Consider the following 27,893-nt stretch of genomic DNA (forward strand, 5'->3'; position numbering starts at 1 on the left):
GATGTCAGCCACAAGCAGTATCTTTGGGGGACCACATTGTATTAAGGGTATGAACGGTTTATGTATGCAACTCAAGGCGGGCGGGTGCAGAGTCAGGAGGTTTGCCATAGGTGAATCACTCAAATTGTAAACACCTCCAGAGAGATACCACCCTTGGGGAGTCTTGCATATGCTGGTTCAAACTGGACTTCTTAGAGACCAACAAATAACTACAGGGCTTTTGGCATAAAAAGGTTGTGTTTAAACTGACCTCAGGGCCGTCTTTCTGATCCAGCAAATGGACAGGACCTTCTGTCCAAATGATCATTTGTGGAAGGAAAAGACTTGGGCCTGCTAAGGCCCCACAAGACTGATGGGGTAAGACTCTGGTAAGCTTTTAGCATGCATACAGGAACTTCTGTTGTTTTTATATGCATTTTCTCTTAAATGCTTTTAGCTGAAGAATAAATATGCTTGCTTGGAAATAGGTGTGTGGTAACTTCTAACTGCTGGCAATATACTGTTCATAGAGCTCTGAGAGAAAGCAAAGCACAGATGCTGGCCTTCAGGCAGTATGGCTTGCTGAGGATATCCTAGTGTAAGGCAGGGAGTTCAGCAGCCTGAAAACCTCTGGTCAGGGGAGGGGGGAGAGAAAGAGAGAGATGCAGATCTCCACCCCAGAGAAGTGGGAGCTGCAAAACTTAAGTGGGTACCCTCGAGAGACCATGGAGGGGGGACATAAGCGCTCTTTCCTTGAATCTGTGACAACAGGGTACAAAATTCAGGGGAGGACGGTATGTTGAGGAAGAAGAGGGAGGGTGATCAACATTACCAAAAACAACAGGAAGGTCAAGATAGAGACCCTGAGACATAGTAGAGCTAGGAAGAGTTGTCTGAGACTTTGGTGAATGCAGTTTAAGCAGAGTGGGAAAGGTGAAAGCTGGATTGGTATGGATCCCAGACTGAGTTAAAGGAGAGTAAATTGATACCGTTGTAAACAATCAATAGTCAAAGACAAGTAGAATGGTCAGCTTTGAGTCTTTTGAAAAAGAGGGACACTAGGGCATTTTTGAGGGGGAAAGAGGTTGACCATAATTATATGCCTTATGAATTTTTACTGAGGCATTGAGCTACTATGTATGCATATTTAAATCAGGAGACTGGCAACGAGTGATGCAGTATAAACAGGGTCTAGAAGAGATGATGTCTAGACTATGGGAGTTGCAGGCAAGGATTCCCACAGAAGGCAACTGAGAAGAGGAAATGCTACGGGGGGAGGGGAAGTTGTAGGCTGGCATGAAGTTGGGGTAGGCTGGCCAGCCAGCTGGCCAATTAAATTGAATCTGGGACAAAATTGGCCTCAATAATATCAGCCAGGAAACCTGTACTGTTCCTAAAAAACAGAACAATCCTGGTAAAGTGCATAGTCAGTTCACCCTAGATATACAACTGATATGGTATTGTGGAATAGATATTGGACTTGACTTGAACTTTCTTGGCTGTAAATGCAATCACCTTGGACATTCCTATTAAGTAGTAATATAGACTAGATGGCCTCTTGAACTCCCTTCCAGCCCTACATTTCTCTGCTTCTGCATGCAGATGGTATTTTGTCCTTGTTTTACCACAAGAAATGCCTATTTACTGTGCCCAGAATCCTCTGAAGGAAGTTTTGAGAGTGGAATGTTAGCTCCACGCCTCATGTTCTGTTTTTTCTTACCAAAATTCCACAAGACTGCAAGATATTACCTTGCAATAGGAAATCCCATCAAAGTTCACCATTAGTCATTTTAGAGATTGTCCACTGAAAGGAGTATGCATGTTTGGCTAGGGCTGGAAGTTTAGCCAGGTTGGCATTCTCCAGTGGTCAGGTACTTAGTATGAAGCTATAACCCCCATCTCCAGAAAATCTAAAACATTGTGTGCTCTGTTTAGTTTGCTTGGTTATTGCAGCTGACAGTTTCATCTGTCAAAATTTCAGAGCAGTACCTACATTACTTATACACAGTTAGGTGATGTCAGTACCCTGTTTAACTCACTTTCCTGAATTATTTAGTTTGAGATTGACACACAGACAGATCAATCAGTCTGATTGTAGAGTTTTATACCACTGGCCGTTGTCACGGCTGCAAAACTTCTGCACCTCTGACCCCCTTCTCTGACCACTCATTGCACCACTCTCTAGCATGAGGCCTAGTGCTTTGACCTCCCTGGAGTAGAAGCACACATTTCTCCCACTCTTAGATCAGGTGTTAGACTACAGCACTCTGTGGATGAACCAAGCTTACCCTCACCGGGTCATACTGGACTTGGTACCTGCAGCTCTTCCCTTGGGAAACTTTTGGCCAGCATTGAATAGTGACCACAAACTGCCTTCTTAAAACAAAGTATTGTTTAATCTTAACAGCAGAAACAAGGCAAAGTATAAAAGTAGAGGCTTTTAAAACAATAAACAGTCTATACACGTGCCGAAAGGTTGAGGCAGGCCTGTCTTACCCCAGATCATTGGCCTCTGGGGCTCAATCTGTTCCTCTACAGTCACTGTCTGCTCTGTCCTTGAGGACCTGTCTTTTTATCTTGCCAGAGTTCCTTGTTTCAGTATTCATGGGCTAACCCCCACTTACAACAGATGAACAGAAAGACCATATATAATATTCATCAGTTATTACAGATCACCTCCAAATCCTCCACACTCATTACCATGTTATCGGGGTGCCTGCCATTTATTCCAATAGCAATAACAAAGTCATTAGCAGACTTTGTGGAATCATAAGGTCTCTGTCATGTCTCCCTTTCAATGGTAAAAATTCTGCTTGGGGTGAGGATTTTGTTTTTGATTTTTTTTTAGATGTTATTAATTTCCTCTTTTTGTGTTGTGGCTGCAGTGCTTTATTTGGTACAAGAAGGTGGCAGTGTTATAAGCACCAGTCTTATAGCGTACAAGCTTTTTCAGCGAAGAAGATTTTGCAGCATTTCCTAAAGATGATCAGACTCTGGATTCGCTTGACCGCCTCTGGATGTTTGTTCCATTCCTATAGACATATTTTAGCATATACTTTGTGTGCTTGTGTGATCTGCTATGTCATCAGTCCATGATCATTTCACCTTACTCTTTGTACATGATTTTTTTAGATGGCCTAAAAAGGTGATTCTCTATGTCTAATATCTCGGATGTAAGTCATATGTATTGCATATTACCATGTAAATGAATACTAAGAAAGGCAAGATTTCTGCCAAGCTATTACATTCTATATTTTACCTTTTCCAAGTGCAAAAAATAAGAGTACTAGCTTGCAAGTTCATGTTTATCTATAAGGTTTGCCTGTTATGTTTTGATGTTTAGGAACTATGAACCAAAAGAACTGGGGGAAGAAATATCCGGCATGCAATGGTGCCAAACAATCTCCTATTAATATTGATGAAGATCTTACCCAAGTAAATGTAAATCTCAAAAAACTTAAATTCCAAGGTTGGGAAAAGGAAACTTCAGAAGACACTTTCATTCACAATACTGGCAAAACAGGTAAAATGTCCAGTTTCATGTTTTGAGTTAATTGGGGGTCATGAAAGTGAAATGTGGTGTATAGCTCAGGTTTTTTGATGATATTTTTCTTTTTCTTTTCTTTTCTTTCTTTTTTTTTGTTTTTAAGCCTTTGCATTTCTGATTTTAGCATTTAGGCAAAAGCCAGGTGGTGATAGCAGCCAAGCGTAATAGAAAGTCACTAAAATAAAGAAAACAAATGGAAATTATGTGCACGGTTAGAAATAGCCAAAGTAATCACATCATTAGTATCATCCAATAATGAGTACTTATTGAAGCTAAATAATAATTTAACATTTGCCACAAAATAATAATTACTAGTAGTAATGCCTGTTCTGGGAGATGCAATTAAGGTACAAAAATCATTTTTAATGTATCATGAATAATCAGCCAATCACCAGTAAGTAGTTCATAGGATTACTTAGTGTTTATTGAGCCAAGGTTGCTATTTGGATCTAGAGCTGTAGTGATCAAAAGCTGTTTGGCTATTGGAGAAGTGGGGGATGGTGGTCTTTTGTTTCAGGCACAGGATTTGGAGTAAGGACATTTTGGTTCTATTCTTGGCTCTGCCATATTCTTCCTGTATAATTCTGGACAAGTCATTTAACTCCCCTGTGCCTCCATTTCCCTATTTGTAAATTAGGCAATTAGTTCTTCCCTACCTTACAGGAATGTTCTGAGGATAAATTCTTGAATGCTCATGAAAGTGAACTGAGATCCTTCTCCGTTGTAGAAGTTCAAAGTATTTTAAAGGAGCAGCATGGCACTCCAGCCAAACCTCCGTCAGCTTTCTTCATGGCACTGCACTGAGGGAATTTATGAAACTGAGAATCCACTGCTGTTATGTGTGGCAAGAAGAGAGTACAGTACAGATCATCTAGTCCATCCCTCTGCCAGTGTAGGATAATTCTCCACAACATATCTGTGTTCAGCTCTTTTTCCAGTTTATTTATAATTCTCTGCAGAGACAGAGCTTCCACCACATCCTTTGGGAGACTATTCCACAACCTTGTATATCTCAGTCAGGAAATGCTTCCTGGTATCTAGCCTACATTTTCCTTTCCTTTGGCCACATCTACATGAAAAGTTAAAGTGCCTTAACCACATCCCATCCCCTACCCTGGGAGGATACTGTCATTCAGGAGTAAAGTGCCTTTAATCTGTTGTCACTTTATCCTCCTCCAAGGAGTGTCCCATGTCCTAGTGTAGACAAGCCCTAAGTGTTACCTCATTATTTCTAGTTAACCCCCTTCTACCATGCTCAGTAAATTCTCTCTCTCTCCCTCCCTCCTTCCCCATTTGTTTTATCAACACATCCACACTCCGGAAGGTCTATATCCTAGGATTGCAAAGAGAGGCCGTTAGGGTTTTGTTTTCTTTTCTTAGAAGGAGGTCTTCACTGGTAGGCCAGCTTTCTTGAGCTTTTGTTTAATGTAAGGCTATGACAGGTTTCAGATGGATTACAAAAGAATGGATTATGAGAGTGCATTAAAGTAATTCCGCTCCCCATATGTCTATTTTATTAATCAAAGTTTGAAATGAAGTAAAATACATTTCATTTTGTTATTAGCGGCTATAAATCTCCCAAATGGTTTTCTTTCTTAGCTGAATAATCCACATTCTGTCAAGCTGTTTATGAAATGTAAGGAGAACCAACATATGTTCACCTTTTAGCTAGTAATGTTGATGTATTTGAATTTGAAATGCACACACATGCTCATTGACCATTTTTTTTTCTCTTTAGTGGAAATTAACCTGACAAATGATTATTATGTCAGCGGAGGTGGCTTAGAAACAATATTTAAAGCAAGCAAGATAACTTTTCACTGGGGAAAATGCAATATATCATCAGATGGATCAGAACATAGTTTAGAAGGACAAAAATTTCCTCTTGAGGTAATGAATTGTAATAGACTCAATATTGTACAGTCCCGCAAATAATCAAGTTACTTGTTAAAGAATCATTTGATTAGGGTACATTGTGTGTATATAATCCTCCTTCAAATGCAAATGAGTAATATTTAAATTTTATGTTTGCGAATATGAATCAAGACCTGAGCCAAAGAACATGGAAGTTTTGCCACTGACTACAGTAGCCTCTGAATGAGGTCCTTACTGTACAGTTGTATTTAGTTTGCCATTCTGAAAATAAAGTGTGCATTTTCAAATTCAGATTTGCTCAGGAGAGATGAGCACACATCTTGGTATTAAATACAGGGTCTAATCCTGCAAACTGAATATAGGCACAATTGCCACAGATGATCAAATACCTGAGAGTTACAGGTTTCAGAGTAACAGCCGTGTTAGTCTGTATTCGCAAAAAGAAAAGGAGTACGTGTGGCACCTTAGAGACTAACCAATTTATTTGAGCATAAGCTTTCGTGAGCTACAGCTCACTTCATCGGATGCATACTGTGGAGAGTGTAGAAGATCTTTTTATATAGACACCAAGCTTGAAAAAATACCTCCTCCCACCCCACTCTCCTGCTGGTAATAGCTTATCTAAAGTGATCACTCTCCTTACAATGTGTATGATAATCAAGTTGGGCCATTTCCGAAAACCTGGATTTGTGCTGGAAATGGCCCAACTTGATTATCATACACATTGTAAGGAGAGTGATCACTTTAGATAAGCTATTACCAGCAGGAGAGTGGGGTGGGAGGAGGTATTTTTTCATGCTTGGTGTCTATATAAAAAGATCTTCTACACTTTCCACAGTATGCATCCGATGAAGTGAGCTGTAGCTAACGAAAGCTTATGCTCAAATAAATTGGTTAGTCTCTAAGGTGCCACAAGTACTCCTTTTCTTTCTGAGAGTTACAGTAAACTCCATGGACCCATTCATAGTCTATTATAATAAGTTACAAAACAGTATATATCTCTGAGGGGACAAATGGAGGGATGGGGTTGCTGGGGTCCTCTCTTCTCCCCAGTTCCATGGAGAACTGTTAGGCACAAACTTTCACTGTGGCCAGTGCAGTCCATTCAGTCTTCTTGACTTCATGACCCATTTGGACTTGCCATTCAAGCTCCTACCTTATCTTCCATCCTGCCAGGACATCAGGGAGCAGAGCCTCCTCTGAAAACATGGGAAGAGGGGTGGAGTCACAAACTCTGCCCCAAGGTAGGGAGCCAGGTTTTGGTTGTCCATGGAGCTACCCCTGTGGTGGAAGAGCGAGGGTATGAGGATTTAGAGCCTGACGCAAACATACAGCTCCAGCCGACTCCAGGCTGCAGGAGAGACCGGATCAAAGATTTGGTTGTATTACCAATACATCTCTACTTTTAGTTTGGGGTAGATACAGTGGGTGAAATCCTGTCCTCCTGAAGTTGATAGTTTTGCCATCAACTTCACCAAGTAAGTTTTCAGGCAATGGATGCAAGAACTACAGAAGAGGCATTTATTAAAATTAAAGTTTGTTACTGCTTCAAGATTTTTCTCAGAGTAGGAATATCTAAAATAAATAATTGTATTGTTTAAATTCTTTTAAAGATTTTTTTTCTATCATGTAATGTACACCTCTGAAAATTGAAGATCTAATCTTTATATTTACAGATGCAAATCTACTGCTATGATGCAGATCAGTATACAAATTTTGAGGAGGCAGTTAAAGGAAATGGGAAGTTAAGAGCTTTATCAATTTTATTTGAGGTAACCATTTTGTATATCTCTGGCATTAACTTTGCTTTGAAATATAGCAAATATCCAATCTGAAGCTAAATGGTTCTGGTATATATAGTAATCACATTAATATATATTTCTAATTTGTTTTGCACAAAAAACAATTGGGCAAATATGTTTGATTTCTCTTCTTTAAATCCTGTATTGTCTATTCAGTTAATGTATAACTTTCATTTTTTTATTAAACTCTGTTTTTAATAAAGTGTACAATTTCTCTTGAACAGGTTGGCCTGGAAGATAATATGGATTATAATGCAATCATCAAAGAAGTAGATAGTGTTAGCCGATTTGGTGAGTTTATCTTCTTGCTTGATTGGTTATTTGTTGGGCCAGATTCTGCTTTTGAAAGTGCATGCAAAACTTATTGAAGCTATTGGGAACCATGAACCTCCCAAAGCTGGGTTTGGTCACTTTTGTTAAAACTAAAATAAAAAATGTCACAAATTTGTTATATTTCCCCAAAAAAGTGATTATCTGAAAAAAACTGGAAGAGCCTGAGACACAAAGTGAATACATTTAACTTTTCCAAGGCCTTTGCTACACTTCCAGTGTTTGGTCAAGAGAAATTACTGATTTATTCATTACGGTTTCTTAGTCGTATATATCTGAGTTTTCTGTGCAATTTGTAGGACAAATACAACTATTGTAGCAAACAAAGATCTGGCTTACAAGACTAGTTCTGGGAACAGAGTGAGATTTTATGAATGTGAGTATTCAATAGAGTCTGGGGGCTATATTCCACTTTCAGTGACACTGGTGTCAATCTGAAATAACTCAGTCAGTTTCCATGAAATTACTTTACATTTACACTGGTGTCATTCAGAGCAGATTTCAACTCAGTGTGTGAATGCTTTGCTTTTTAAAAAATTGTCTATTCACTTACATCAGAGCATGGTGAGTAGAGGATGGTGCATCAGGAGACCTAGTTTCTGTTACTTACACAGTCTCACTGTGTCCCCAATTGAGAAAAGCATTTAAGCACATGAGTGAGGATTCTTTCCTAAATCAGGGCCAATGACCTTGGGTAATGGTATGTCTACACTACGAAATTAGGTCCATTTTATAGAAGTCGATCTTTAGAAAGCGATTTTATACAGTCGATTGTGTATGTCCCCACTAAGCGCCTTAAGTTGGTGGAGTGCGTCCTCAATATCGTGGCTAGCATCAACACACGGAGTGGTGAACTGTGGGTAGCTATCCCACAGTCCCTGCAGTCTCCGCTGCCCATTGTAATTCTGGATTAGGCTCCCAATGCCTGATGGGACAAAAACATTGTCGCGGGTGGTTTTGGGTACATGTCGTCAGTCTCCCCTCCCTCCCTCCATGAAAACAATAGCAGACAATCGTTTCGCAACTTTTTTCCTGGATTACCCATGCAGATGCCATAGAACAGCAAGCATGGAGCCTGCTCAGCTCAGCGCTGCTGTTGTGAGCATTGTAAACACCTCACACATTATCCTGCAGTATGTGCAGAACCTGGCTAAGAGACACCAGCACGAGGACGGTTGTGAGGAGGACATGGACACAGACGTTCCTGAAAGCATGGGCTGTGGCAGTTGGGACATCATGGCAGCAGTGGGGCAGGTTGATACAGTGGAACGCCGATTCTGTGCCCGGCAAACAAACTTTCACACGCTTAAGGCCACACTACAAAACTTTCACATGCGTAAGGCCACTTTCCTGGAACTTTGTGAATTGCTTTCCCCTGCCCTGAAGTGCAGGAATACCAAGATGAGAGCTGCCCTGACAGTTGAGAAGCGAGTGGCGATAACCCTGTGGAAGCTTGCAACGCATGCTTGCTACTGGTCAGTCGGAAATCAATTTGGAGTGGGCAAATCTACTGTGGGGGCTGCTGTGATCCAAGTAGCCAGTGCAATCACTGACCTTCTGCTAACAAGGGTAGTGACTCTGAGAAATGCACAGGTCATAGTGGATGGCTTTGCTGCTATGGGGTTCCCTAACTGTGGTGGGGCGATAGACAGAACGCATATCCCTATCTTGGCACCAGACCACCTTACCAACCAGTACGTAAACCGCAAGGGGTACTTCTCAATGGTGCTGCAAGCACTGGTGGATCACAAGGGATGTTTCACAGACATCAACGTGGGATGGCCGGAAAAGGTGCATGACGCTCGCATCTTTAGGAACTCCAGACTGTTCAAACAGCTGCAAGAAGGGCCTTACTTCCCAGACCAGAAAATTACCATCGGGGATGTTGAAATGCTAATAGTTATCATTGGGAACCCAGCCTACCACTTGTGCCCATGGCTCATGAAGCAATACACAGGCAGCCTGGACAGTGGTAAGGAACAGTTCAACTATAGGCTGAGCAAGTGCAGAATGGTGGTAGAATGTGTCTTTGGACGTTTAAAAGCTCACTGGCTCTGTTTGCTGACTAGGTTAGACCTCAGCGCAACCAATATTCCCATTGTTATTGCTGCTTGTTGTGTGCTCCATAATATCTGTGAGAGTACGGGGGAGATGTTTATGGCGGGGTGGGAGGTTGAGGCAAATTGCCTGGCGGCCGATTTTGAGCAGCCAGACACCAGGGCGATCAGAAGAGCACAGCTAGGCGTGCTGCGCAACAGAGAGGCTTTGAAAACCAGTTTCATGACTGGACAGCCTACAGTGTGACAGTTGTGTGTGTTTCTCCTTGATGCAAAACTGCCCCCTTTTGTTGAATTTACTTCCCTATAAGCCAATCCCCCTTCCCCCTTTGACCACAGCTGGCAAAGGAAATAAAGTCCGTATTGTTTTGAATCCATGCATTTATTTATTAAAAAAAGGGAGATCCCTGACAAGGTATCCTGGGTGGGGTGTGGTGGGGGAGGAGGGAAGGACAAGGCCACATTGCTTGTTGTAGCCACACTACAAATCAAAGATGTTTAAATGCCAGCCTTCTGTTGCTTGGGCCGTCCTCTGGAGTGGAGAGGCTGGGTGCCTGGAGCCTCCCACCACCCCCGTGTTCTTGGGCGTCTGGGTGAGGAGGATATGGAACTTGGGGAGGAGGGCAGGCGGCTGTACAGTGGATGCAGCGGCGATCTGTGCTCTTGTTGCCTTTCCTGCAGCTCCACCAGACGCCTGAGCATGTCCATTTGCTCCCCCATTAGCCTCAGCATTGCATCCTGCACCTTCTGATCATGCTCACTTAATGCTTTCCTGACCTCTGTCACTGAATGCCTCCATGCATTCAGCTGTGCCCTATCAGTGCAGGAGGACTGTATGAGCTCGGAAAACATGTCATCGCGAGTGTGTTTTTTCCTGCCTTCTAATCTGCGATAACCTCAGGGACGGAGATGATAGGGGGAGCATAGAAACATTTGCACCTGCAGGGGGGATAAAAAGGGAGAGTAAAATTTAAGATGATACATTTCTGAGAACAAAAGGGAGACTCTTCCACAGTGAATCAAGCAATTCACAGCAGACAGCACATGTGCTTTAGGTACAAGGTCGCATTTTGCCTTTTATATTGAGTGCCTGCCGGAATGGTGACACATCACACACGGCTGGGCAACAGAATGCGGTTTCCAGGCAGCCATGGTAAGCCAAAGGGTACACAGGGTTGGCTTCTTCTGCCTTCATAACACGTGGGAATGGTTTCAAACCGCAGCGTCCTCCTTTCCCATAGCAAGCAATGCCGGTTGGGTTTGCCATTCAAAAGGAGCGGCTGCGGTTTGTGGGGGGATGTGCAGCACACCCTTCCCCACACCCCACTGCGTAGCTATTCTCTGGGATGATCCCTTCACCCCTCCCCCCACCACATGGCTATTCTCAGGGATGATCCCTTTTAGTCAAGCGCAAACCGCCCAGTTTGAATGGGGTCCTTTTACTGTTCCCTTACAAAAATTCCCCTATTTCAACCAGGTGACCATGAATGATATCACTCTCCTGAGGCTAACACAGGAAGACATAGCCCTAATGTTGCTTGAATGCGACCAAAACCCAGGACTATTCGCTGCCATGCTTTGTGCTGCAATGATTCCAGACTACTTGCTACCGGCTTGGCATCATAAAGTATCCTACCACAGAGGACGAAATAAGGCAGCCCTCCCCAGAAACCTTCTGCAAAGGCTTTCAGAGTACCTCCAGGAGAGCTTCATGGAGATGTCTGGGGATGGAGCGGGAATCCTCCAGAGACATGTTAACAGACTTTTCCAATAGCTGTACTGGCCACAAATGCATCACAATTCTTCAGGGCAAATCAAACATTACAATACAGGGGTTAAAAGCAATTGTGTTTAGTTACAAATGTGCACTCAACAGAGGTGCTTTCTCCAGCTTCAGGGTCCGGGAACCTGCCTTGGGAGGGTATTGGCTCCAGGGTGATGAAAAGGTCGTGGCTGCCGGGGAGAACGGATTCTCCACGTGTCTGCTGCACATTCTCCTCCTCCTCATCATCATCCACAAAATCCTCCTCCATGTTGCGTGAGACTCCCCCACCCCCTTGAAGGTGTCCATGGACAGTGGTGGGGTAGTGGTAAGGTCCCTCCCCCTCCGCCCCCCCGAGAATGCCATGCAGCTGATCATAGAAGCAGCACGTATGGGGCTCTGACCCGGAGCGACTGTTTGCCTCCTTTGTCTTTTGTTGGCTTGCCTGATCTCTTTGACTTTCACGAGGCACTGCTGTATGTCCCTGTTGTAGCCTCTCCACCGTGCCCTGCGTGATTTTGGCATATATATATTAGCATTTCTTCTTTTTGATCGGAGTTCGGCCTGCACAGATTCTTCTCCCCATACAGCAATCAGATCCACTGTCTCCCGTTAGCTCCATGTTGGAGCTCATTTGCAATTCTGAGGGGACTGCATGGTCACCTGTGCTGCTGAGCTCGCCATGCTGACCAAACAGGGAATGAAATTCAAAATTTCCCAGGGCTTTTCCTGTGTACCTGGCTAGTGCATTGGAGTTGAAAGCGCTGTCCAAAGCGGTCACATTGGAGCACTCTGGGATAGCCCCGGAGGCCAATTCTGTCACACTGCATATGCACTACCCCGTAAAACCACTTGTGTCAATGTAGGAAGTTTATATGCTTCACCACTCCAGCAGTACAGCTGTAACCGTGCTGTTGCAGCAGCTTTAGTGTAGATAAACTTCACCCTGCCTGGCTCATCAGTTTCTCTGGCTATAGAATGGGGATAAAAATACCTACCTTCTGTAAAGTCCTCTGAAATATATGGATTTAAAATGTAAAGTATTGATTATTTATTATGATTAGTTATTATAGGATGTGTGTCATAAACTTTAAAACATTTAGCCCCCAAAATGGAAGCAGATATCTGGTCTCCAACAGACAAACACAAAACAAGGTGATGGAACTTTTATAGGTTATGAGGACAAGGTGAATTGTGTAAATCAGCTAGGATTCATTATTACAACTGGTCAAAACTCACCAAAATTTCTCAGAAACGAGAAATCCTACTTTGAAATCTGGTTTTGTTCTGAGTTTTTCAAAACAAATCCAAAAATTTCTCTCAAACTGGATATCATGGAAAAAAAATCATTTAGAAAACACTGACACATGATGGTTCTGACAGGAAATATGCTCCCTGGGACAGGTAGATGCTGACTGAAATTAACATTATCAGTTTCAGTCAGCAGCTTCCCATGATCCCAGGATCTGCAAATCCAGGCATGGAGACACCTGGTCTTCCAGATTCCTGGTCCAGCTTGGGAATCAGCAGCATGATGAGCCAGCTGGCCCATGAGTCTGGAAGCCTTGGGGTCACCGCCCCAGGCGAGTCTACATAGCAGGGTTGTCCCAGAGCCATGGACTGGAAGCCCATCTCAAGACTTCAAGATTCCTGGCTGTACGGCAGAGAGCCTGGAAGCCTCGAGAGCCCTAGCTCAAGGTGTAGTTCTCAGGGCTTCCATGCTCCCTGCCACAGAGACAGGACCCAAGCACTGGATAGATGTGGGGCTCCTAGGGCTTCAGTATTCCCCGCTGTGAAGCCAGGATCCTACACTCTGAGGGTACGTCTAGAGCCCTGTGCGGATACAAAAATTTGGATCTGCATCTGATCTGCACCCGAGGTAATTAAATTGTATCCGATCCGCAATCTACATGCCACCTTTTATCCACACAGGCACCCACTACAGAAGGGGTTCTCAACCAGGCGCCTGTGGCCCCCTGGGAGGGGGGCAATGAGCCAGTTTCAAGGGGTCCAGGAGCCCCATGGGGCAGAAGCCCAGAGCCCTGAACCCCAGCGCCCCTCTGCAGGGCTGAAGTCCAGAGTCCCAGCACCCAGAGTCCTGGTGCACCCCAGGGGTCTACAGCCAAGAGCTCCTCCCCCACAGGGCTCTGGGCGTTAGCCTTGCTGGGAGCACTGGGGCTTCAGCCGCCCTGCTCTGGAGGGTGTGGGGGTGGGTGACAGGGCTGAGAGCTCCAGGCTTTAGCCCTGTACGGGGCACTGGGACTCAGGGCTCTGCCTTAGCCCTGCCAGGGGCTCTTGGGACTCCGGGCTTTAGCCCCATAGGGGCACAAGGGCTTGGGGCTTCAGCCCTGTGGGCAGATCCTCTGAAACCGCAGCCCTACAAGGGGCCATTAACCCTCGGTTGAGCTAGAGCCTGGGGCGGATTAAAAAAAAAATTGGATCCACGTCCAATCTAAGATGATAAGCAATACGACCACATCCACAGATGCATATATCCATGGATTTAAAGCAGATATCTGTGGCTTTGCAGAGCTCTAGCTATGTCTAGAGACATTGCAATAAGAGACGTGCGTCAGCGAATCTCAGAGGCTGGGTCAACTGACTTGGGCTTGCATGTGGGGCTAAAAAATAGCACTCTTGATGTTTGGACCCAGGTTCTGGGAGCCTGGGTTCTGAAACCTGGGAGCAGGGAGGCTCTCAGAGCCCTAGTGAGAACATCTACCCTGCTATTTTTAGCCCCAGAGCACCAGCTCTGTGAGCCCTGGCCAGTTGACCTAGGCTCTGAGACTCACTGCCACATTGTTTTTTAAAAAAACAAAAACAAACAAAATGTAGACATACCCTCAGAACCACAACTAGAGCCTGGGTTTCCAGGGCTGCCAGCCTCCCAGCTCCACACCAAGGAGCCTGGAAAACCTGGATGCCCTATCATGACATGACTGCACCAGAACATGAAAGCCTGGCACCCACAGTAGCTGGCCTTGTGAGCAGGCAGGGAAGTGTTTCCATTGTAATCCTGCTCGCAAGTCGATGAAAGTTTGTCAAACCTGACTTGCTTTCGCAAGACACTTCAGGTTTGATGAACTGGCACTTTCTGACAAAACTGTGTTTCGTCAAAACATTTCTGACCAGCCCTATTCATTAGTCTTAGATGCTATGCTTACATGAGACACCTGAAGGGAAATTGTAACCTATCAAGGTAGACTCCATCCAACAACCTTGCTGAGGAGCTGGAAAACCAAGGGCAGCAGGTGTCAAGCACATGACACTTAATGATGAACAGAACACGCTTTATTTGAATAGATCTAAGTGAGCTCATAAAATTCAGACCAAAACTAATTCAGATGGTTTATACTGGAGAAAGATGTATAGTACATCTTCTGTTTTGTATATTAAAATGAGAGTTGCTGAGCTCTCAGGCTCTAGAGTGGAAGTTCTCAGTTTCTTCCCAGGCTAACACTCTGGGAATAGAAACCAGTCTTGTTACTATTTGACATAGGACATTTTCTCTTAAAACTAAACATTTGAAAAGTTTCATAGTCTAGACTGTGAAACAGAACACAAGTTAAAACAACGAGGAGTACTTGTGGCACCTTGGAGACTAACAAGTTCCTTTATTAGTCTCCAAGGTGCCACAAGTACTCCTCGTTGTTTTTGTTGATATAGACTAACACGGCTACCATTCATAAACCAGAACACAAGTTGTTACTAACATCCAAAGTTCCACAAGCTTTTGAAGAACCTTCTAGCAAAGGAAGTTATCTTATCAGGACACTTGCTGTAAATGTCAGGTTTGATATCCTGATGCTCATAACTACAAAAGGGTTTGTGAAGATAGAATTATTTAACTAGATCTACACTGGACTGTTAGGGTGGCTGCAATCTGAAGATGCCTAACAGGTTGACAGAATACTACAGATAGGTGGAAAGATTTTGCTCAACCCTGTTAAAAGTTCCCCTGTCATCAGATGTGGACAAGAACAAGTCATTTTGAAAGAAAAGGTGGTTTCTAAGACTTGACTCAGTAGAACAGCTGTGATTCTGTGCAATAAAATGGCAAACAGTTTATAGCCGAATGTTAAGGTGACACTAAATGGGGATGAATTACAAACACCACTGAGGACAGATATAATGCAAAGGGACATGACTAGCTTAGAAATACATGCATGTGGAGAAAATAATTTGGAAAGGATATATATTGAGAGGGAAGTTTTCAAAGCAGTAGCATTGAAATGAACCTAGGGTTGATAAACAGCAAATTTTATAGACATGAGTCCGATTTTGTCTAAAATCACATCTAAAAGGATCAGTGGTATTTTAGGTGACACAGTCATCTCATGGAAGTGGGATTGTCCAAAAGCTGGTAAATTCCTGCACTTGAGGAAGCTAGTATAATCTCTGCCAGTTCCACTGACTGGTTCCTGCTACCTCACCAGCTGAATCTCAGTCCAAGCCCCAGTCCTGGCAAGACACCGGGGAAGTGGATCAACTGCACCAGCCAGACAGTTACGCGCGTGACTAAATGTGTAAGTGGGGTTTTTCCATGCTGTTCAGTGAGTGCAAAGCATCTAAGTGAGCTGGAATGTTTCTCCTCGGATGTGTGTGTATGCAAAGGGGAGTAAGGGCTTCTCTACACTTGAAACACTACAGCGGCACAGCTCCAGCACTTCAGTATAGACCAGAGATGGGCAAACCATGGCCTGCGGGCCACATCCAGCCCGCAGGACCATCCTGCCCAGCCCTTGAGCTCCCGGCCAGGGAGGCGAGCCCCTGGCCCTGTTCCTGCTGTTCCCCCTCCCCCATAGCCTCAGCTCGCTGTGCTGCTAGTGCTCTGGCCTGCTTCTCCTGCCGGGCTGGGTGGCGGCGGGGCTGGCTCTGGCTGGGTGGCGGAGTTGCGAGCTCCTTTCGCTCCGAGGTAAAGGGGTGGGGAGTGGGGGAGGTTGGATAAGGGGAAGGGGGTCCCGGGGGGCAGTCAGGGGACAGGGAGCAGTTGGATGGGGAGGAGATTCGTGGGGGGGCGGACTGGGGCCAGCAGGGGTTGGATAGGGGGTGGGGTCCCAGGGGATGGTTAGGGGCAGGGGTGTGGACAGGGGTCAGAGAGCAGAGGGGGTTGGATGGGGAGGTCCTGGGGGGGCGGTTAGGGGCAGGGGTCCTGGGAGGGGGCAGTCAGGGGACAAGGAGCTGGGGGGGGTTGGAGGTTCTGAGGGGGGCAGTCAGGGGGCAGATAGGGGTGGGGTCCAGGCTGTTTGGAGAGGCACAGCCTTCCCTACCTGGCCCTCCATAAAGTTTTGCAACCCTCATGGGGCCCTCGGGCCAAAAAGTTTCCCCACCCCTGGTATAGACACTGTCTACACAAACAGGAGGGGTTCTCCCATCGTCATAGTAATCTACCTCCCTCATTGGTAGTAGCTAGGTTGATGGGAAAATTCTTCTGTTGACCTAATGCTATCTACTCCGGGGGTTAGGTCAGCATAGCTACATCTCTCATGGGTGTGAAGTGTTCACACTCTAAGAAATGAAGCTACGCTGATGTGAGCTCCCCGTGTAGACCATCCCTTACTGTTGTGTATAGGGCAGTCACCTGAAGTGTTATATCATCTTGAAAGAGATCTTCATTTCCCGTTCTCTCTCTTGCAACATTGTTCCTTGAGCTTTGCCATTCTTTTTCACCATGTTTCACTATTTTCTGCATCTCAACACAGTTTGCTCCAGGCTAGAGTAATGTAATGCTCAGTGTGTTCCAATGAAGTAACACTTCTCTGGACTAGATGGCACGCCATATGCAGCTTTCATACCTCTTCCCTGCCCCACAGAGGGTAAGAGGTACTGTGAATGTGATGTATTGAATGATCTTGACTCCAACTTCAGTAGTGGTCTAAGTCATTCAGCACTTCATGGGAGTCTCAGGTGCAAAGGCCAAAAGCGTTGGTTCTTGAAGCTCACTGCCGAGATGAAAATTGGGAGTTCTGAGTTTACAGCTAAACTTCAGCCTTCCATAAAGTAGCTCATTAGAACCGTCTGCTGACCCAGTAGAATTATTGTTTTAGGATCTTTGTTAAAACTTAAGTGCAGAGGGCCCAACCTTTCATAGGCTGAACAGCCGTTGAAATCAGACTCCAAGTGTCCTCAAACTTTCCTTTGGTTCTCTTGCAGCTCTACTTTTGTTTTATTCAATATCTTAATAATTTGAATATAAATGTTTTTCAGGAAAACAGGCTGCATTAGAGCCATTTGTTTTGCTGAACCTTTTGCCGAACTCAACAGACAAATATTATACTTATAATGGATCTTTGTCAACGCCTCCCTGCTCAGAGACAGTCGAATGGATTGTGTTTAAGGATACCATTAGCATTTCTGAAAACCAGGTAATTCATTTAAGCCATGTGAAAGAAATTGTTCTTATTTGCAAGGAAAAACAATTTTCATGTATGTGGTAAAAAAGTGCAGGGCATTCTTTTCTAGCCTAACATTTCTTTATTCTAGCTTTTCATTGCACATGTTTCAATTAAAATCTATTTGTTTGAGTAATCCCCTCCACCACCACCCCCACCTCCCTTTTCATTCATGGCTAGATTCTGACTACATGCCTGTGCAAAGGTAAACTACTAACCCAAAGCAAGTAGGAAGCACTGGAGGAATAGTGACTCAGGGCATCTCTGTAATTAAAAAACCACAACTGGCCCATGCCAACTGACTCAGGCTACTGGAGATCAGGCTAAGGGGCTGTTTAATTGTGATATAGACATTCAGACATGGGCTGGAACCCAAGCTCTAGGACTTCTGTGTGGTGGGAGGTCCCAGTGTTTGAGTTGCAGCCCACGCCCAAATGTCTACACTGCAATTAAACAGCCCCTTAGCCCAAGCCCCACAAGCCAAGTCAGCTGGCATGGGCCAGCTGCAAGTGTCTAATTGCAGTGTACACATACCCTCAAAGGTATGTGTCTGACTCAGTGGTTCCTGGGGTTACTACTGAACTGAGACAATCTCGGCCTTCCCTTTCTCAGAGTTGTGCCTAATATCAGAATCCAGTTAATTTTTATGACTTCTTAGGGGAAGTGTGCTGTCTTTTATTTTTCAGTTGGCTGTATTTTGTGAAGTCCTTACAATGCAGCAGTCTGGCTATGTCATGCTGATGGATTACCTGCAAAACAACTTTAGAGAACAACAATATAAATTCTTTGGACAGGTGTTTTCCTCATATACTGGCCAAGAAGAAATTCATGAAGCAGGTATTTATGGAGTAATTACTACTGCAGGCTTCACAGATTATAAGACTGTTTTAAGTATAACTATTGACCCCAATAACAAGATCCTGGTTTTAACTTGAAGGAGAAAAGAGCCTAATAACTCACAGCTTTAAGAGACAAGTTAGTGCTCATAAAAAAAAAAGCCAGATTAAATGGAGTGGAAAATTAAATTCTTGCATCTACAGAGCACATGTAGTGAAAAGGCTATCAGTCCAAGCATCCCCATGCAGCCCTTTTAATTGTTTCAACACTGATCAAAGCTGCCATCTTGAGGGGTATGCAGTGTTGTTGTAGCCATGTCAGTCCCAGGATATTAGAGACAGAAGGTGGGGGGCGAGGTAATATCTTTTATTGGACCAACTTCTGTTAGTGAGAGAGACAAGCTTTTGAGCTACACAGAGCTCTTCCTCAGGTCTGGGAAAGGTACTCAAAGTGTCACAGATAAATACAAGGTGGAGCAGATAATTTAGCATAATTAGTTTGTACATATTCTAAGAGGAACCATTCAAAGTAAAGTGGCCCATTGACAACACTGCAGTTGTAGGGGTGAAAAAGTACTTAATTTTCCATACCAATTTAATTTTGTTGTGTGATGTGGGATCCCTGTCCAGTAGCGTCTAAAAGGAGACCACCAAATTCATTTCACTTAACCTACCAAGCAACTGCAAGAGAAGCTACTTCTGATCAGCCATAACTGAGACCACTGTGTGAGTCATTTACTGTAAATGGTTACAGCATCAATGGTCAAATTTTGTTTTCTCTTATACCTGTGGAATCTCACTTAAATCATTAGCAATGACTTCCATGTAACTGAAAGCAAAATTTGGCACTAAATCTGTTTATTAGGGATTTATACTCACAAGCACAAAATCATGCCCCAAAATGGGGAGGGGGGAAGAGTGGTAATTTTTACCAGCTTAGATTCCATGAACCATGGGCGCCAATTTTATTACTGCAGTGGCTGATGTCCACACTACCTTCCTTCTATTGGTGGTGCGAGTCCTCACCAGGAGCACTTCCACCAACTGATGAAGGGCAGTGTGGGGGATGAGAGCCAGGGTTCTCAACTCCACACAGCTCCCTGCCAGGAGCCCAGCTCTCTTCCCCCACCCCACCCACAGACTCTTGGGTCCCCGCTGAGACCTGGGGGTCAGCCATCCAGGCTTCTCGGCTCCCTGAGTGGGGAGCCTCCGGGCAGCATCCCATCTGCGAGTGGGGAGCCAGGAGCAGCTGGGCTCTACCTGCCCAGCATTCTTGTCAATTTCATGGCTTCAGCATGGAGCCATGAAATTGACAAGACAGCCAATGTAAGTAATGTAGTGTCTACACAGACACTGTCACCCCAACTACACCAACGTAAGCCTTATGCCTCTCCTGGAGGTGGAGTGATGTCGGTGTAGTAGGGCACTTACATCAGCGGGAGGAAGGTTGTAGTGTGTACACTGACATAATTAGGTCGATGTAAGCTGCCTTGTGTTGACCTAACTGTGTAGTATAGACCAGGCCTAAGATTTTTCCCCTCCCAAGGAGATGCTTGAAGAAGGGCCCACAGAGGCCGATCATTCCCTCAGATGGATCATCCTTTTGAGTTTAGGGGATCCATGTTGTTGGGAGGGGATGAGGCCTCTCAAGCCTGTGGAGCTTGGGATCCACCAATAAGGTTTTCACTGGGGGTGAGACCCCATACTCACAGGGAGAGAAGGAATCTGCTTGGATGGCTCCTTCTTCCACTCTGCCTCTCTCTCCATCTGGCAGCACTTCTGCCAATGGTCATGTCCCTGCAGGCCACTAGCACTAGTGGAAGGAACCCAGAGGGCGTTAATACAGCTTTGAGCTGTGTTACCCCCACCTGGGTTTCCACATAGAGATAGGGGGCAGAGTGGGGGATGGTGCCACAGAAAGTGGGCTACTGCTCTATCCTTCCCATCCCACACCCAAAAGCCTGGAGGAGTCCTCTCTGGGCTGACTCTCAGAAGTGTGTGGGTTTACACAATGGGGGATAGAACTGCAGAGGTAGATTTGTATCCAACTTCTCCCTTTCATTGCACATATGTGGAGAAACTATCTAAAGTTAGCAAGGCCCTTTTCTACTCTCAGTCACACAGTCAGTGTACATAGGGAGTAACCTAAACTCCACTACTGATTAAATATTTTGTATTTATTCAAAACATCTGACTGTTGTGCAATTAAAACCTCATACTTAACATGGTATGAATATAGTTTGACTTTTCGATAGCTTCCAGTTTCAGACTAGCACAATAGACATTTTCACACATGACTGATAGACTTATATAACAGGGTATGTGTACATTGCAATAAAAAACCTGCCGTACCTAGTCTCAGCGCCCAGGTCAGCTGACTCGGGCTCATGGGGCTCAGGCGGTGGGGCTAAAAATTGCTGTGTAAATGTTCAGGCTTGGGCCGGAGCCCAGCGAGGTGGGGGTTTGTCTCAGAATCCAAGCTCAGACATCTACACTGCAGATTTTAGCTCTGCAGCCTGACCCCATGAGCCTAAGTCAGCTCACCAAGGCCAGCTGAGCCATGGGTCTTTTATTGCAGTGTAGACGTACAGGCACAGAACAAAGTGTTTTCCATCTACTGAGCTTAAGAAACATTTATTCTGCTCTTCATATCACCCTGGCAACAAACACATTTAGTATTTGTTCTGAAGTAGGAATTTAAAGTTGCTAATTGTAGGTTAAACATTCTGCTCTGCCCATAGGCAAAATGGAGGGCTCGGTACAGGTTAATAAAAATTCCAGGTGTGCACATATTTTAAAATTCCACCTAACATGTTTAACTCACTGTAAATAAAGGAAAAGGTGATTACTCTTGATGTGAATACATATAGCTGCCTTTAATATTAACATCAGCTATGGATGTGTATCAAGAGCAATATTTATCTAAATTGTGTGCACTTGTTCTGAACAGCTAGTAGGTAAAGAAACTAGAAGAAAACTCATTATTCTGAAAGGATCTTAAGGAGCTCTGAAATGCTGAAATATAAAAATTAAAACATGAATGGCTAACTTCAGTAATAAATGGAATCGTATGCTGTTTATTTTCTCTAACCAACAGAAACTACAACTAATATTGTACTTAGAAGAAAAATCTGATTTACCTTCAGTTAACATAGGAGAAATTGCAACATGAGCCCTTACTCAAGTGCCCATTTGAAAAGTTAAAATTATATAATAAGGAGATTAGGGCCAAATTCTCCTCCGGTTGGAATCAATGCAATCTCTCATAGAGATTAGGATTGCGCCTTTCATTTATTATTATTGGTTATCTGAGTGGAATTGTCCTAGAAGGTGTAAAAGACTGCTAGTGATGGGAAATACATTCTCTATTGAACTACACACTGGGTTCAGAAATGAGCTGTCAGGAATTTCCACACAGCCATGCCAGCGTTGGCAAACTTACCTTGCAGAGACTGCTTTGTTTTAGGTTTAAAAGTATTTCATTCTCTAAACCTGCACAGTGTTGCATTTAATTTTCATTAGTAGTAGACTGAAAGACTGCACATCAGGGCCCAACACAGAAAGCTTGTGAGAAAACTTTAGCCCTTTATCTGTCCCCAGCCCCAGCAGAAATGAAAATCTATTTATGTCTAACAATGATCAATTGTTGTTAATATACATCTGAAAATAATATTGACAGACACCAAGCTGATTATATAACATGTCAGCAGATGTACTCCTCTAACGGTGTCCTGTAGGATAGCTGTAGAAATACAGCTCCTGGTAATCTTACCCAGAATCAGTAAAGACATAAAAAGCCTATAGGTTCTTCAAATTAAAGACCAACTGTATGTGCTCAACATAAAACACCTTTTAACTCACCATTTTGTATTTTCCTTAGAACTAGAGCTGTGTGAAACTCAGCAATTTCTCTTTACAGGATCTCATGCAGATATTGGGTCACAGCCTCAAGCCCGATTATGGCCTCCTAATACCACTCATAAAGGAGACATAATTCAACCACAAATCACCAGCAGACAATTTCCCTGGCACAAGGAACTCTGGTGCTGACATATCTGTGCCACTGCTGGGTCCCGCATCTGAGGCTATGTCTACATTACTGTGATAAGCCGACCTATGCTATGCAACTCCAGCTATGTGAATAACGTAGCTGGAGTTGATGGATCTTAGGTCGCATTACCGCAGGGTCTACACCGTGGGGAGGTCGACGGGAGAAACTCTCCCGTTGATTTACCTTACTCTTCTCGTTGGGGGTAGAGTACAGGGATCGACTGGAGAGCAATCTGCTGTCGATTTGGCAAGTCTTCATTAGACCCACTAAATCAACCGCTGGTGGATTGATCTCAGAGCGTCGATCCGGGCTATAGTGTAGACCTGCCCTGTGCCTCCCCTCCTTCCAGCATAGAGGATGTGTTGTAGCATAGCAGAGCATGACCATGCCAATCCTCCACTGGCATAGAGTCCACTAAGGACCCTACTCCAGTGGCAAAAGTTAGAGCTGTTGCTGGACAGCTCTAAGTGGCATCTGGGTTGGGTTGGGCCCTCAGAATTGGGGTGCTGGAACCAGCTCCCTGCTGCATCCTGGAACTCAGGAGCAAGACAGAAATGGTCCCATTTTCTTCGGACTGATTATCATGGTCTCAAACAATACCCAGAGTGTCACTTTCAATTTTGAATTCAAATTCAAGATCTCGAAACCAAACTCAGTCAAAACTCTTGGGATTCACCTGAATCCACATCAAAATTGAAACCAAACCAAACTTCAAAATTCACATGATTTTTGAGTTGCAATCTATTTGGGGCAGGGTTGTAAAATACTTAAGAATGATCAATAACAGAACAACAAATTATGTAAAATCATAAATTGGCCTAGGTTCCCTCAAAATTAGGCCCAGAGTCACTCAAACTGCTCATGAACCATAGAAAACCTTTACACCAAGCTGGTATAAATTCCTAGTTGGTAACCCAACATGAAAACAGATCAGTTGTGTGGATTTGGAGGGTTTTGTTTTTTTTTGGGGTGGGGGGGCAAATATTTCAAACAGGTCTAGATAAGACATTGTCACATTAGTGTATGGCAACTTTCTCTTTTAGCTAAACCAACAATTCATCACTGTTTTGACCAAAATAATAGTGAATTACATGGATCCCAGAAACACAACATGCCTGACCAACATGTAATGCAGGATTTTGAAGTTGGGCTGCTGCATTTGGTGGCATGTGACATGTCTCCTAGTCAAGGAAAAGGCATCACGAAGTGTCTTTCAAGCATAGGCACCAATTCCATGGGTGGCTCAAGCACCCACTGAAAAAAAAAATAGGGGTGCTCAGTACCTGCAGGGCCAGATTAATCTTTTGTTGGCCCCAATGCCCAGACCATGGCCCCATGTCCCGCTCTGCCCATGATCTGCCCTGAGGCCCTGCCCCCGCTTGGCCTCTTCCCCCCCCCAAAGTCCTGCCTGACCTCCACCCAAAGACACTACCCCCCCTCAGCCTCTTTCCCTCCCAAGGCTCTGCCTGACACTCCACCCCAAGGCCCTGCCCCCATTTAGTCTCTTTCCCCTGAAACCCTGCCTGCACTCCACTCTGAGGCCCCACCCCCACTCAGTCTCTTTCTCCCAAGGCCCTGCCCCCGCTCACCCTCTTCCCCACAAGGCCCCACCTGCTGCTCACACAGGAGGAATGGGGCAGAGAGGAGCACCCATCAGCAAAACCAAAAATCAGTGTCTGTGCTTTCAAGCAATGACATGTCACTAAAGCTGCAGCATGTTACATGGCACACAATGTGTCTCACACTTTGCAAAAGCCATTTCCATTCAGTTGTGTTGTCCTGCACAGGATAGTCTGGAAAAAAACAGTTAACTGTTCCTGCTCATCAATAACACATATTGAATCATAAATAGATTAATTACACAGGAAGAACAGTAGCCAGACCATTCTGGCAGAGCAATTATAAATGTACTGTGACAACACTCTGTCCTTGTCTCCGTGGGTCCCGTGTTTCCTGGCAGATTTCACTAGCCTCAGAGGCTCACTATGACCCTCCACATAACCCTTCTTTCTCTAGAGACAAGGGTCAGTCTACTGACCCATTTTCATCATAAGCCAGCAAGGGAGGTGAGGAGAAGCTATCCTCCCTTGCACAGTCTCTGTTGTCTCCCAGTCTCAGTGATTAATCAGGGGGCACAAAGGGGGGAGCCCAGGCCCACCCTCTACTCTGGGCTCCAGCCCAGGGACCCTACAGTATCAGCTATGGTAGCTGACCTTTTAGAAACATGATACATACAATTCCCTGGGCTACTTCCCCACAGCAGCTCCCATTTCCTCAGCTCCACTTCACCCTTACCTCAGGGCCTCCTTTCTTGTGCCTGATATGGTGTGTACTGCTCAGTCTCTCCAACAGCACAACTTCCTCCCACAGCTCCTGACATCCACACCCACCTGACCAACTGGGAGGCTTTTAATTAGTTTCAGCCAGTCCCTGATTGGCTTCAGGTGTCCCAATCAACCTAGCATTCTCCCTGCCTTCTGGAAAGTTCTTAATTGGCCCCAGGTGTCTTAATTGACCTGGAGCAGCTGCCATTTAAGTTATCCTGGTACCAGGGATTTGTTTAGCCTGGAGCTAATATATCTACCTCCCACTACTTTTCTATAGCCATCTGGCCTTGCCCAGTCACAGTACATAGGTAGCCAGAAGTCCCCAGTATTTTAGAAAGTGTCACAAATCCAGTGTCCCTGAATGCTGGATTTTGTGTTCAGAGCTCAGAGTTAAATGTAGGTCACATCATTATTATTTTTTTTAGCATCCGTAAAGTGATAAAACCCCTCAGAGTTAGACAGTCCCTGCTCCAAAGAACTTTGCTAAACAAACAGGAGACACTGGGCAGTCCAAAGAGGGAACAGTTTGAGGGTTTCTTTTTTTATTTACTGTTTATTTCATTTTAAACTCACTTTTTGAGATACATTTTTATAACATAGATGAAAGAGGAGAGAATGGTGGCTCACTGGGACAGGGAAGTCATTACACACAAAAGGGAGTAGCATCAAGAAAGGCACAGAAGGCCTGAGTCCACTCATGCCAATGGGAAATTTTCCATAGATTTCAATGGGTGCTAGTTTAGACCCAGAGGAGGGTGCGGAAAAAGCAATGAATGCAGCGTTGAAGTTGGCATTGTTAGCAGAATGTAGTGGGCATGGGAGGCAATAAGTGGCTTTATTTTTTTTAATTGCATGAATGTGGTTTGGAAGAAGTGGTTTGGGGGTATTTTTCACCTAGGCTAGTAAAGTTAAGTCCTCAGGCTAATAGCTGCCTGGAACCCTTGCCCCACTGGTTTTGGATATTGGCTTTGTGTGTTTTGTATGAAGATGTTTCAATTATTTTATCTGGTGCTCACTGCTCCTCCCAGCTCCTTCTCTTGCACAAACCCCATTGCTCTGTGAGCCCTGCTATCAAGCAGTCTTCTATCACCATGCCCCCGCCTAAATCTTCCCCACACCCTCCAACTGCTGGGCTACTTCTTTCCAGCAATTCTCCCTGCAGCTGCTCATCTTTGTCTCACTAGCTTTCTCCCATTCAGCTGCTAGAAGGCTGGATCTCTCCCTCTGCATCCTCTGGGCTCTGTATCCCCTGTAGTGTCTCTGTCCCTTACCCCCCCCCCCCCCCCCAGCAGCTGTTAGGGCTATTGTCCTGTGCCAGCTGGCAGCTTCTCCTCCTCAATCCTGTGCCTCCTGTACTTCCCAGTCTGTTTAGGCCTCTTCTTCCTGTGTCTAGGTTCTTTGAGTCACCGGGGAAGGCTCCTGGCCCCATCCACCTGGTCTCATTGACCAGCTTAGATTGATTTTGGTTCCTATCCTTGGGGGGAACCTATTGCTCTCAGGGTTGCTGCTTGTGCACAAGGGAGGGGACCTGCTGATTGACTGAACTGAACACTACATTAGATGATTTAAAGTGATGATTTAAACTGCATCATCCGTATCTACAGTGCTCACTAGTAGGAATGCTACAGCTACAACCTGCAGTGAGGGTGACTAAAAAGACATAGCCACCTGATAATACGTAGGACTGCCAAATCACTCTCAATCTCAACCTCCCCCTTTCACCATGAAAAGACTCTGAATTCCCATGCGAAGAGGGAGGTGGGCCAGTTGCTTCCCCATACAGCCAATTCAACAGAGCACTGAGCACTGGGTTATGTCCTACCTATTGACAGCATCCCTCATCATAGGTGCCGGAGCTAGGGGTCCTGGGGGTGCTGCTGCACCCCCTGGCTTGAAGTGGCTTTCCATATACAGGGTTTATAATTTAGTTCAGTGGCTCTCAGCTCCCCACTATACAAATTGTTCCAGCATCCCTGTTCCTCATGGTTGCTTGCAATTGAAAAAGCATACGTCCTCTGGTTATTTGTATTGATTTCCTTATGCCATCTGGAGGGCAGGAACTGTAACAGCAACAGTTGGAGTGATTTAATGTAATTGAAAGTGGTTTGAAAAGACAATTTATTGTGATTATTCATATTTTCTCATACTGCACCTAAAGGAATTCATTATAATGAAGACATTAACACATCACCACTGTACATCCAAAATATGAAAATGGGCTCAGTGATAGGTTTGAAAATAATTTATAAGGATCATCAGTGTGTCCTGATGAGGGAAAACAAAAATTAGTGAGCTTGTCTTTCTTGTTTTATTCGCTCATACAAAAAGAAAAAGAAAAAAGAAGAAAAAAAAAGAACTTTTAGAACATCCCTCCAGTCTATTGTAGAGAAATTTGCTTTTGCAAAACAATATTTAGTTTCAGTGCCCTCTTGTGGTCAAGATGAAAACTGCAAGGTTAATTAAAATTTCAATATCCGATCCTGCCCCTCTATTGCAAACTGCACTTTTGTCTTCACAAGATTTGTCCTCATGGAATCTTTGGGGAATTCAGCTGCTAAAAACTAAGAAGTCTCTACTAAGCATGTGTGAAATATGATTTTTCAAAAGCTTATAATGGCCAAATTTGGACAGATTTTCACACAGATGGCAAAAGGCATATCTATTTACAGAGCAGTTGTAGCCATGTTGGTCTCAGGATATTAGAAAGAGGATGGGGGAGGACATATCTTTTATTGGATCAACTTCTGTTGGTGAAAGAGACAAGCTTATGCAGCTACTCAAAGGCCATTCCCCAACCAATTTCAGGTCCCGGCTCCAAAGAAATAATACCATCCCCTCACCTCCAAGGGGTCTTGTTCAAATAAATTAGTTAATGTTTGTGAAGCACTTATATGCCATAGCAACGAGAACCAGACTAAAGCCCAATTGTTGTCTT

At 44.5% G+C, this 27,893-nt stretch overlaps 1 protein-coding gene across 3 annotated transcripts in view; it reads left to right on the forward strand.

Moving 5' to 3' along the window:
- The first annotated feature begins 3,327 nt into the window (after nucleotides 1–3,327).
- The window catches only part of PTPRZ1 (protein tyrosine phosphatase receptor type Z1), a 98,602-nt gene continuing 74,036 nt past the window's right edge, over nucleotides 3,328–27,893 (forward strand). For all 3 annotated transcript variants that reach the window (XM_077807833.1, XM_077807834.1, XM_077807835.1), the window contains exons 1-6: nucleotides 3,328–3,502; nucleotides 5,265–5,416; nucleotides 7,078–7,173; nucleotides 7,428–7,494; nucleotides 17,560–17,717; nucleotides 18,431–18,581. In XM_077807833.1, coding sequence (XP_077663959.1) covers nucleotides 3,328–3,502; nucleotides 5,265–5,416; nucleotides 7,078–7,173; nucleotides 7,428–7,494; nucleotides 17,560–17,717; nucleotides 18,431–18,581 — 799 coding nt within the window. The remainder of the gene's footprint in view (nucleotides 3,503–5,264; nucleotides 5,417–7,077; nucleotides 7,174–7,427; nucleotides 7,495–17,559; nucleotides 17,718–18,430; nucleotides 18,582–27,893) is intronic.

This window comes from Eretmochelys imbricata, chromosome 1, assembly GCF_965152235.1.
Source record: "Eretmochelys imbricata isolate rEreImb1 chromosome 1, rEreImb1.hap1, whole genome shotgun sequence".
NCBI lineage: Eukaryota > Metazoa > Chordata > Testudines > Cheloniidae > Eretmochelys > Eretmochelys imbricata.